The sequence below is a fragment of the Lates calcarifer genome, linkage group LG20 (genome assembly GCF_001640805.2).
Source record: "Lates calcarifer isolate ASB-BC8 linkage group LG20, TLL_Latcal_v3, whole genome shotgun sequence".
NCBI lineage: Eukaryota > Metazoa > Chordata > Actinopteri > Centropomidae > Lates > Lates calcarifer.
The window spans coordinates 23,083,445-23,096,542 of record NC_066852.1 but is presented as its reverse complement, the minus strand read 5'-3'; the positions used below and the strand labels follow the sequence as shown (position 1 = coordinate 23,096,542).

General features: G+C 38.5%; 1 protein-coding gene across 9 annotated transcripts in view; it reads right to left on the bottom strand.

Annotated features, from left to right (window-relative positions):
• The window catches only part of cadm1a (cell adhesion molecule 1a), a 333,568-nt gene that overhangs the window by 66,103 nt on the left and 254,367 nt on the right, over positions 1 to 13,098 (bottom strand). For all 9 annotated transcript variants that reach the window (XM_018689297.2, XM_018689298.2, XM_051078413.1 and 6 more), the window contains 2 exons: positions 2,948 to 3,100; positions 1,478 to 1,615 (listed from right to left, as the gene is read on the bottom strand). In XM_018689297.2, coding sequence (XP_018544813.1) covers positions 1,478 to 1,615; positions 2,948 to 3,100 — 291 coding nt within the window. The remainder of the gene's footprint in view (positions 1 to 1,477; positions 1,616 to 2,947; positions 3,101 to 13,098) is intronic.

Sequence of the window (13,098 nt, the reverse complement as noted above, 5' to 3'; positions counted from 1 at the left end):
TGGCAGGAGGCCTGTTCACCCCTGAGCTCTGCTCAGACTTCTAAAGCTCAGCTACCTTTGATGAAGGCATGAAAGTTGTCACAGTGCCAACAGACGCTGGCCACCACTGCACATCCACATTGCTCTAATGGAAACTATTCAAAGATGCAGCAGAGCTAAATTTGAAAAGCAACAGCACTGATACAAGCACTAAATACAGCAAAGACAGCCAGTAAAGAAAGGTCCAAAAAATGGATCATCTCTATACATGTGATAGAGGCTTAAAAGATGCATATGTGTATAAAAAAGGTAGCAGCTTACAGAATAATTACTTCTACTGCCATATTGATTTTTTAGAGCTATTTTCCTGTTGCTTTGTTTGATAAACTTCATATGAAATGACAAGTAACCTGTGAAGTGCATAACAAACCCACAACATAACTGCCTTTAGTCATAGCAGATATATCCACACCACTGACGAGGCAGGCTGCACTGTGAAAGCAGAAGCTCGGCAGGGGTATGAACCTCCAGTGTCCCCTGATGCCCACCAGTGGGCTCAGTGCTTCGCCACTGTGACTTAGATATATCCAGCCACCTCATCTCGATTTCTGAAATGGTTGGGCTCTCTGAGCTTGTGGTGCTCACTGCTGTTGTGACTTGCTGCCCTTCAAGACACTTTCTCTTATTAGTGCTTGACTGGTAAACACTACAGCTCACCTGGCCCCAACAAAAGTAATACTGTTGTCAGTTATTTCTAAATTCAGTCACTGTGAGATGTAAGGTCTTTGGCAGCTTAAGTTATATTTGGATAACTTCTTCCCTATCTTGTTTTACTGACAAAAACTCTGGAGATTTTAGTCTTGATCGTGATCATTTTAGTATTTATTTGGATCCAGGTACACAGGAAGAGAGGTCAAAAGAGAGGATAATAATGTGATGGCTTGGAAAAAAGGCTCTTATTCAAAAAAATTAGTTTAATTTTCTTTTTAATCATGCAACAATAGGTCTTTTCTTAAGGCTACGTGGTCTGACTCCACCATAAATAAGCAGCTGATTCATGTTACAATCACAACTCATGATGAGGGAGTTAACAGGAAACACTTTGGGTTCACTGTGACTTCTAAAGAACATACAGAGGTGGGTATATGGGCAGAATATTTGAAAGCACACCCTCTTTTGTTTGCTCATAAGCTGTTATTTTAGAATTTCTGCATGGTTCCATGTTTTGGCAAAGTGAGGGAAACGGAGGCAGGAAGAGTTTTGTTTCCTTTTAGAGGTGACACATCTTGGGACTTTTACTCTGGTTCATGGAACACAGTGTTTTTGTGTCAAACAGAGGTATTCTTTGTACAGATAACAGATTGGAAAAGTACATGGATGTGTGAATATTGTGAAAGGAACAACCTCTGATTTTCCACTTTATATGAGTGTCTTATTATGTAAAGAGATGTCCTGATTGATGACTGTGATTTTCTCTTTGTGTGTGGAGAAAACCTACCTGGGAGCTCCTTATCTCCCTTCATCCATCTGAGTGTGGCGGCGGGCTTGCTGCTCATGGCGGTGCAGGTCATCTCTGTCTCATTGCCCTCACTCAGGACCTCATCCCGGGCCTCAATGATGGGGTTACCTGGAGGAACTACAACAGGACACACACACCAAACTCCATAAACACAGAGGTATTATACTGTTGTAGTTCTCAACCCTTAGCTCCACACTTCTATTAAAATAAGCTTAGTGCTTATGGTAACACTGAAAATTCACCATCATCCAGGGCACGTTGATGACTTGTTCAAATCACTTATTGCAATTTATTATTAATTACATGTACAAAATGCCTATATTTAATGAATATAAACACATCCAATAACAGCATGTAAAGTATGACCTGTGTATATATTTATCAGCTAGTATCATAGCAACATACTGTATGTAGTTTGATAATGTTCAGCCTTAGCTGAAAAGATAAACAGATTGATTAATAAGAAAGTTACATTCAGCACACAGCAAGTTCTGTTACAGCTGAAAATTACAAAGTCAAAGACAATTAGCTCTGAATAATCTCTGATTGTGTATCTTTAAAAGAATATTCAAAATAAAGCAATCTTATGAATAATCAATGATTGAATGATGATTGATTAGTTATTAGCTGATGTCTGAATGACCTGTTAATAATTTTGGATCTGCTCATACACTCACTAGTCTTCCCATTTATTAAGGCATTATGTCCTAACTGATGATGATAGTAAGAATAAAACAGCTAATTCATGTATTTTGTGAGTTTAAATGTTTAAACATTTAAAAGAGGGTGACGCTGCTCTTTAAAAAGCTCGTCAGCACAGACATGTTGATGACAGCTGACCTTCTTAGTCATTCAGAATGTCAATGGACAAATACCACTTTCATCATGTGATGACACACTCTGAGCTGAGTTTAATTCTGTTCATTTTCTAACAATGAAACCTGATTAACACTTAATTAAAAGAGCTAAAAACTGCAGGACATAAATCAAACTTTAACTCTCACACCAGCAAGTGAATGCATACATACATAAATATAAGCCTGGGATGTGACTCAGTACTATTGTACATCATATTTCACATCATGACAATGTGATCATCAGTTTTCTTGTTTTGTAAATTAAATGTTTCAAACAATTCCCTTTTTAAAAAGACAGTGCCTCTGAGTTTTCGTGGATGGCAACTGAGAAAGACAGCATTGGAAAACTTCACACGCCCACACAAATACAGTTTATGACACATGTGTGTCTTTTCAGTAGAACACACATGTAGCTTCACTGTAGCTGATGTGAGAGTTGCAGTTTTCCTAGTGAGCTGTCGACCATGCTGTTCGACACGTGAATGTATGCCTGTCTTCCACAGTCTAAATGTTGATTAATAGGCTTCTACTCCCTGCTACCAATAACACTGAATGTTTGTGTGTGCATGATTGTGTGTTTTTGCTGTTGTACTTAGCACAGTGATGTCAGCGTAGGCTTCCTGCGGGGGGTCTGTGTAGAGCTGGCAAACATATCGACCCTCGTCTGACAGCGAGACATTAGACAGCGACACCCGCAGCTCATTGTCTGAGAAGTTCACCAGCTGAAAGCGAGCGTCTTTCAGTGCTGAAGGAGAAAAACACATACACACAAAATTATACCAAATATCTACACATTTAGGAGCTACATATGGTGTATATGAAGATAGTGATGCTTAATTTTGTCTAGAAAATCAAATGGTTACATACATAGTGATCCATAGTTTAATAGTAACTCTGTACTCTCAAAAAAATTAGAAGATATTCACTTTACTATCACCCAACACAAAAACAACAAATCCTCACAATCAAGAAGGCTGAAGTAGGAAATGTTTGGTGTTTTTTCTCCAATATGATTTAAGGTTAAGGTAAGGTTAAGATTATATGATCAAAATAATATTTGTAGTCTTCTGCTGATTGACTTGTAAATGAATCAAATACCCACTAATTTTTTAACAAAGTCAAAAACATGAACGTACTAGTCATCCAAATTCTACATAGACCATTTAGTGTTTTACCACAGTACAGCTGTTCATTAAGCTGCCAAGAAAAAAAAAAAAAAAAAAAAAAACTTTAGGAATGTGTTAACAGGGACCATCTAGGAAGCAATTTTGTTATTTTAAACAAATAGTATAATAATAATGATGAGAAAGCGTTGTTTTTTTTTTTCTTTAATTAATCAAATGGTTCTTTGAGTTATTATGGTTTCAAAGAATCAGTAGCTCAAACCCCAGAGCCATAAAGCAGTCCAAGCTTTCTTCTGGGTGTAGGAGGTGTTGTGCAAAATAAATATTTAATATATTTTTTAAAGATTTTATGGACAAATACGCCGCTAGTCATTTTTGTTTCAAGTACATCACAACTTCAAGCATGCTTCAAAGAGCCTTGCAGAAAGAAAAAAAATACTTCCATCTAATTAGTCAACAATCAATCAGCAGATATATGAAGCAACACAAGCCATTACAGCACAAGACTATTCACAATTCTTCATATTTAAACAAAGAAAAAAAGTGGTTTGATACAGACATGGAACATGTTAACAACATGGTTTGTATTAACTGAAGCCTCAACCTTGGCTGTCCTTTAGTTGGCCTACAGAAGAGCTGAGGAAAAATCCATAAATCCCATCTCTTCCTCATCTGTAGCTACTTTCATCTTGTCTAACCGTGTTTGCCCACCTACCAAAGCACACTCTATCAGCTATAATGCAGAATGACAACATGTGGTTAAGATGAAAGCCTACCTGTCTTCATCCCCCCTCGACATGCTGATAAATTCTGCTCTGACTGACAGCAACTCCAGGCTCTTCGCACTCTGCACTCTCTTCATATAGATCTGTGTACTCATTCTCTGGCTCTACTTTTCTTTTTTATAACGCTTATAGCATTAAACATGGAGACTTCTGACACTGAACACCTCAAAACAAACATAAACAGATGGGATAACCACCAGGCTACACTATGATTTCACAAGGATTTCACAGGTGATGAACAGAAAGTAGATGATGCTGCTGTATGGCCATGCAGTACCTGTCTTTAATGTTAAGAGATAGACGTGGTCTGAGTGATTGACTCAGAGGAAAAAAGAGAGAAGAGATACTGCCAGCAAGAGGCAAGAATACTAATGACCTCGATTGATTTTGTGCATCATTAAACAAGAACATCAGACACATTTTAAGTGAAACCATAAGGCTGACTGGAAATGAAGCCTTTTGTCATCACATTAAGGAAAGATATGTGGAAAGAACTCTGCATCCAAATATACTATCTAAACATACATCAACTCTCTTTTTAGCATTAACATTAACAAGAAAAAAAAATAGTGCAGCTATTAGTTTCTTTTGTCTGAGCACAATGAAGCCCTTATTGTGGCACATGAATAATATGCCCCTAATTAGTGTAGCTCATTCAAAAGACTTGTTAGGCCTCATTAAAATGAGAGGTCAGCCTCTAATCCTAATGATTTAATTGAATTAAATGTTCCTAGATTTGAACATACTGATACTGCAGTATACAGATGCACTGAAGAAAAAATTCAGTCTGTTTTCAGAGGCAGAGCTGCTAAAAATGGAGAAATATTCTCTGGGCATCTTGGTAAATAGCATTCAATGGCTTAAGGGCAGTGGAAGCAATGTGAGCTGTAAGTAGTATAATGGATATGATGGTTTTTCTCTTATTAAAGGGTGAAAAAAACTCTGTTCCAGTAAGGATTTGTGTTGAATTATTTATAAATTTAAGTATTTATAATGCTGTTCTGTTTCAATTAGGTCTCCACTGAAAACAGGGATAGACGTGACATCATTAAAGGTCTGTGCTGCTGTAAAATACACCGATTTTAAGGAGTTAAGACCCAGCTTTATATTTGTAGAACAGGTTTCGAGGATACCAAAAGCAGATTGTAACCTGGACATGGCCGGGTTTGCTGTTGGGGAGACGTAAAAGATGGTATCCTCAGCATAGAAGTGGACATTACAGTACTGAATTCTACCAGAGAGGGTTTGGAACAGATTTAGTAGAAATGAAAAATCCACATCATTTTACCTCTTCCTTAGAGCAACCTGAAAATATCCTGTTATTTTCCAGTGTGTTTCATCTTTCTCTTATATTAATAATATTCCCAAGGATGTGGGATAAGTTTGGGGCCTGATAATTCCACAGGGAATGTGAGCCAACACAACTTTAAATTCAAGGAAATGGTTTGGATACAAACTCTCCTGCTATGTAGAGAGGAACAGCCTTTACTTTTGCTCTGTATCTTTGATAGAACATGCTTTTCTGTCTCAGACATATCAGCATGATACAATGCTCTGCTGATGATATGATCACTTCAGGAAAATGTCTTGGTTTGTAAAAATCTCTTCAACTAGGATAATACTACTCCTTGAAAAATATAATTTTAGCTGCAACACTGTTTTAGCAGAGAGTGGAACATTTTAGCCCTAAAGTGCTTCATTTAGCTCCTTACACTTTGATTTGAATGATGGGGGAAAAAAAAAAAATCATGTTCCTGTAAGTCATTTTCCATTCAGTTGTGAGTGATGTACTGTAACTAACCTGCTCATGTCATTTTCAGTCAACATAGAAGCTAAGATAACTGCTTCTAGGAGCATTTAGCATGTTTTTTGCATCAGTTGAAAAAATATGCTGATTTAAGATGTCATATGTTTATGTTTGAGCGACAAAGCTCTCGAGCCACCACAGCCAGGCAACATTATCAGTGAGCAACAAAAATCTGCCTAGGGAGGAGGTCGGGGTAGATGAATGGGCCAGCAAAACATCTGACTTAATCACACTTCTATGTGATGGTCAACTCCTAAACAGATTTATTTTTCAACAGTGATTTGTGACACTTTTAGAAGGCACAGACAAATGATCAGATCAAAAAACACTTGTCTTTCCAGAGGGCATGAACAGAAAACATATCTTGTTTAATTTTGGGGACTTCCTGACCCGTACAGGGGCATCATTCTTACCCACACTTGATGCCATTTTCTTTGTGAATAAAATCTCCCAATCCTGGTTACAAAGTTCTGATTGGTCAGTCCTTAGTCAGTGGAAACAGCTGTTAATGAGCACAACACCAAACTGTTGGTGGTGATTCAGAACCCAGGAGCCAGACAACAAATATTTAATGAGAAAATACCAAAAATCATCAAATGTGCTGCAGAGATACACCAAAAATATCTTATATTTATACCTGGGTCCAGAACTGCATAAACAATTATTAACTTTTTGCTATGCTATGCTGCAGAATCTTTTATATGTCTTGCTGTTTTTAACTAATAGACAAACACATAGGACATTAGTATAAGCATTTTGACTAGGGCAAAAATGCCTATACTCTTTACTGTAGTAAATATCAGGTCTTAGTTGGTAAAGACCCAAACAACTCATACTGTGAGCTGAGGAACATCGACAAATGTTTGGATGAAATATGTGGTGTCAACAATTTGAGAAATCCTTGCCAATCAGATATAATCCATTTCACAAAAGCATTTCTTGAAGATCTCATAATCCTCTTATGTGTCACTTCAAAATAAGGCATTGTGGTATAAGCATGAGCTGAATAAATAACACTTTTTAATACATGCTGAAGAGAAACACTGAAGCACTGTGGCACTATGGCAAGGACACAGTTCCCCACGCTCAAGGTTTAGCACAACAATACTGTAGGCTCAAAGAGATACAAGGACAGATGATGGAGAGTGGCCTGCTCAACACAGCAGGGTTGAACATAGTGGTGCAGTACATTTCAGAAAAAAAATGTTGCAGCCCTGGCAAAGAGAAGGTGAGCTGGGCAGCACTGCAGACAGTTCTTTTATTGTTATGTCACAGCACACTGGAATACATATTTCACTCCTTCCTCTTTGTGTACTCTGGACAAAAAAAGAGGGTGACCTTTACCTTCACACTCTTTTTGCCCTGTTCTTCTTCTCTTGTTCTGTCATATCTGACACCATGAGGAGGACATCACAGATGCCTGACAAAGGTAATTGATAGTCAGGTCTTTGGATAAGACAAGCCTGTCCAACTCTGAAAGGCTGTAAATTATCTGATCTGTCGGTTTTTAAAGCTGATGGTGATGAAGCTAATTTAAAAGCAGTGATAAGACAGTAACAGTAGAGCTGTTCATGAAGTACAGCCAAGGAGACTCTGTAAGCTAGCTGACAAAGTGAAAGTCCAATTTTTGCTTTCAAGGTACTGAGTGCGGTGTCATGCTGAAAACTGCTATTAAACAGTACGCTAGCTTTCTGTATGTGGTGAGCACTCTATGCATTTATGTTTACACTACATTCTCCACTCCAAATAGAGGAATACTGGTAAAAGGACCATGAGAGGAAAACAAGGTCAGTGTCAATGTTGAGTGTTAAAGCAGTAAATAGTGTGGCAATAGTGCAGTGTACAGTAAATGTGTGGATTTATAGGCAGGTATCTTCCTTTAAGAGTTACAGTCTATTTGTTGTGAAATTCCATCTTTGTGTTCCTACACTGTTTCCTTGCTAAACAACAGTTGGAGGGATTCATTCTGGCAGCTGTATTTGTGTGTACATTTCTGCACACACTGTGTATTGTGGATTTTTGTCTCTCATCTTTACAGCATAGGCCCTCTACTATGGTAATGTGCCATGGATGGTACGGAGGGGAGCCAGCAGTAACTCTTTCCATATATCAAGTTAGACTTGAGAAAATAAAAGCCTATTCTTTAATGTTTACTCTAGACCCTATAGTCCTAGAATTATGGCCCATCTCATATTATCAGTCAGCACTTACAATTTTAAATACTAAATGGACCGTGTATAGATAGCACTCTTCAATCTGAGAAGGACAAAGTGCTTTCAAATGCCTCTCGTTCACCCACGCACACACACTGTGATAGTTGCAGAGCAGCCATGCAGTGCACTGCCCGCTCATTGGGTACAATTTGAGGTTCAGTATCTTTCTCAAGGACACCTTGATATGTCGACAGGAGGATATAGGAATCATAATGAATGAAATGTTTGACCAAGTGACCAGTGGTGTCATTTTTCTGGTGAGGACACTAGTGATCTCGTTTTAGCAGGCTTAACTTCAAGCATTTGGTGCAAGCATCTGTTAAGCATTTGTGTTGCTCTCTGCAGTATAAAAAATAACAGCATTCAACAGTTGACTGATGTTTAGTCGGCCATTTCTTGATTACTATTTGAAGCATTTGATCAGTTTTTCCATTGCAATATGATATAAATTTGCTTGCTCCTTCACCAGAATGACTTGCACTCACAGGTAAATCTATAGCCAGTATAAAATAATGGAATACAAGCGACTGACATTTTGCAATTGTACCTTTTCAACACTTTCTCTCTTACTTTCTCAGTTTTTGCAAGAGATGGTCACCTTGAGTGGGGAAAAATACATATTTCATGTTTTGAAGTTATCACAAAATAGCCAAAAATTACAAAATTACATTCAAATGCAGGGAAAATCCCAAAAAGGCAGGTTATGTGCCTCAAAACATTCTGTGAAAACACAAGATATCATTTATCACACTGCCATCCATGATCTCTGCACTGAAATCTAGCTGACAGTAAGGGTAAAATTAGACCAGCTGGCTGAGACTTGTGGTGAAAATAAACTTTGAAACAAAACATAAGAGAACTGGGATCAATACATCTTTTAATGGCCTTTTCTCCCCCTTTTCACCTCTGGTGACTGCATGATTTTAATTAATCTCCCTTTTTCTTTTCCCTCTCTTGATTCATCTTCATTCTCTCTCTGCATTTCATTTAAATAGCTTTTTTCCCCCTCCAACCTCAGCCAAGGATGACTCCCATACAGAGAGAGCAGGAGATGATGAGTGCGCCTCGCCTAAGTGGCTGCAATCAATTGTGATTAGTGGCTGCCGCTACTTTTTGAGAGGAGCACATCAAAGTTTTATTATTGGGTGTCAGAGTGGGTAAGATGGGGTGGGGCGGGGGTAATTACACTCTTACAACCAACCTCCTCCCCACTCTAGGTGAAGTCCAGGCTTCCAAATCACTGTCTAGTCACCACCTAAATGCAAAATATGGGAGCTTCTGGCATTGCTTCAATAATTATTAAGACTCACGGAGGTCTTTCTGTCTCTGACTCAGTTGATCAGACTCAAAAATCTACCTGTTGTCATATTCCATTTAGTATTATTTATATTTTTCACTGATGTGCATTGCTTTTTTTCCATACTCATCATTCTTTCTGTTGTAAACACTCTGCTTCTACAGAAGCTCAACCTCTGGCACAACTTTTCCATTGAAACATTTATTGAGCATAATGTTGATATTTCTCACTGTGCATGTTTATATCATTACTACATCCTTATTCATATCCCATTTGTTTAAGATGCATCCTTACTATTCATCCGTACTATTTTTCTACTATATTTTTTATTTGATGTTCCTTATGCAGATCACTTTAAACTTTTAACACCCGACTTCAGATGTGGTATCATATATTTAGTGATATTAGTGAAATTATTTAGTGATAGCTCTCTGGTTTATGAGACTAGTTTTTCAGGAAAGTGTGCAAAAATGAGTGTGAATGTTGGACTTGTATGTGTTTGCATTCTTCAGAAAGCCAGAGGCAATGCATATGTCTGCTGGATGTCTCAACAGAAGACAGCTTGGCAGCATGTTAACTCTTTCAACATAATAAGATGACAATGTATCACAGCTTGATAGCTGTGAATTGGTTCTAACCTGAAGTGGCCAAAATCATTTAACTCAGCTGTAAATCTAGCAAAATGCTGCTCATTTTTAAAGACAGGTTCACAATATGAATATGAAGAGCTGCCTGAAAACTCAAAGCCAAGAGTGAGTTGAAATACTTGTCTTTCTCAGCCAGCCTGTTCCCATCTGGACTTCCTCCTTCTGTTTCTACTTGACATTAACACTCTAGACCCCTTTCAAGTGTGAAGATGATTTAACTTCTTCTTCTTGTAACATGCTGTTACAGATCTCACTCAAATACAAAAGCAGATTATTTCTGACTCAGAAAGATGGTTATTGACTGCAAGGCCAGTGTGTGGTATTTTGACCTGGGTGTGCGTGTATGTGTGTGACTGTGCGTTTGTGTGTGTATATATATGTGTATAGTTTTACATTTTTTTCTTACTAAGTTGTTTTCACACAAAGCCTTTAACCCTGAACCTTGTTGCCCTTCAGTAGACAGATCACCCACTGCTTAAGACGCTGCTACTCTTCCCCTCCTCCACAGGAGAAAAAGCAGTGTTTGTGTGAGTGCTATTCTTAGTTTTTTTATACATGTGACTGTGTAGGTGTGCGTTTGAAGAAGAAGACACTTTCTTTGCTTTATAGTGAACAGTGTCAGAAGTATGTCCCTGTGCCCTTATGTTCATGATAAGAATGTGGTAAAAGATAAGGAGGACAAGGCTGCCACAGCGTATATGTACATTAAACCACTGACAAAACCAAGCATATTGAGTAAACTGTCGTATCTTGTTAAACAAAAGAGATCTAAGATCTCTAGTGGAAAGGCTGCAGTAATGATAGGGAGTGTGCATCTGTTCATCAGCCTTATTCATGCTACAAGGCCAAACAATTATGGACATGTGAAGTGTTAAAGGCTGGATTTAGTTAGCCAAAGAAATGATGGACAACCTGGGAGAATTTTAAATATTAGCTTATGCTGAAAGGTTGATCTATAGAAATCCAATAATGCTAAGAACAAATTTAGCAATATTTAGGAAGTTATTTTAAACCATATGTCACTATGCAGGTGACAGCCAGAACTCAGTGAGTGTGCGATGTCAAATATATCAATGCACTTCCTGTTTTTAATGTTGGCTAATTGATAACATCGATGTAATGTAAAAATGCTAAAACAGTTAAACTCATAATGGTCATAATATGAGCTGTTGAAAGATGAACTGCGTTGTAAAACTGGGTGGGTAAATGAAAGTAATATATTTACCCTGAAATATATGGCAGTTTGAGTTACAGCCTACCAGCTGGGTGTTTACTACCTCTGCCACTGAATGTGCACAACAGTATTCACATATTAAACAGGTGATTTTGCCATTGAAACATCACCATCTGTGCACACAGGTTTCTAACAATAGTCAGAACAACAGTCTGTACTAAAGCATCATATGTTTGTCTCTTCACAGAACTTAACTGCTTTAGTTTAGTGCCAGGTGAAAATGTCAACACAGCGCTCTTATACTGCTTTTCTAGTGGAACATCTGTGGACAAGGATTATAGATTGTTTATGTAAGGCAGTGTAGGAGACTGCTGGTCATTAAAGGTGCATCAAACAGCAACACAGCAAGACCTTGAAGGAGCACTGCACCAACTTTACAAACATCAGTTTACTCATTGTTGTTTAGTATGTTCTGTCGCTCTGGAGGAGCTTTGTCAAGTCTGGTAAATTAGCCTCCGATTATACCATATTGGAAACTAAAGAGGTAAGTAGAATAAAATGCATTCCACACATCCATCTCATGAATCTCAAGGGCATAACAACTCTGAATAAATTTGGCTTATAGACTGCATTATAACTGCTGCTGGTAGACATGAAGTGTAACAGAAGGATGACCAATAGTCGGGCTACTCTGTACACGTAACTGCAGCCAGTTTCAAAGCACTTCTTCCTCTCTGTCTCTTTACCCTCTCCTGCTCTCCATCTCACACTCACAAACATAATCCACCACTGTGAATTCAGACGGAGATGGCAGATGTGATATTTCGAAGGGGGCAATGCTGTTTGGAGGCTGCTTGGTGCAGGCCATGTCATAATAAGGCAGTGCAGCTGCAGCGAAGATGCCTGGGAGGGATCACAGAAGATCAAGGAGCCCTCCGTCAAAGAAGAACACCTTGCCCTTGACAGCCAGCTTGTGGGAGTCAGCTCACCGCAGCTCGACACAACTGCAGATAAATACCAAGATAAATACCAAGCCCTCATGCAGTAGCATGCCCTTGTACGTATATCATGTAGAGGGTGTGTTTGTAAGACGGGGAACACGACTAAAAAGAGGGCAGTGAGTGTGAATGAGTTCCTGACACTCACTTCACAGGAGGCTGGGGAGTCTCTGAGGTATGTGTGCACATACTTGGTCAAAACATATAAAAATGTACTGTAAGAGAAGATATATAGATAAATTAAACACTGGAGGACATCATAGAATGGGACCTGATTATTGTAAGCTTTTAAACAGATTTTTTTTGTGAGTTGTGCCCATCCCACATTTGTGTAAAACAAACGTCAAAATAATCTCATAGATACAAAAGTACTCACATGCCATTAGCTTAAATTCTCATGGCTAGCATGTTAGCAAAGAACTGCCTACATCCACATCCAGGAGACAAGGTGCAACATTAGCATTATTTCAAGCTTTGTGTCTGATATAAGTCCAATACTGAGTTTCTTTTTTTCTTCCAGTGGCAGAGAGAAATATCTGCCTCTTAGGTTGCTACATATTCTTCTGTGTTCACCAGAAGTCGCAGTGTGTGATGTTGTGTGTGCTTTCCATCTTAGGGAACTCATCTGACAAAGTGGTCTGATCTACCCAACCACTTTCTCAGATGGTGCTCTCACTCAGTGCGTCATGTTGAGGGCA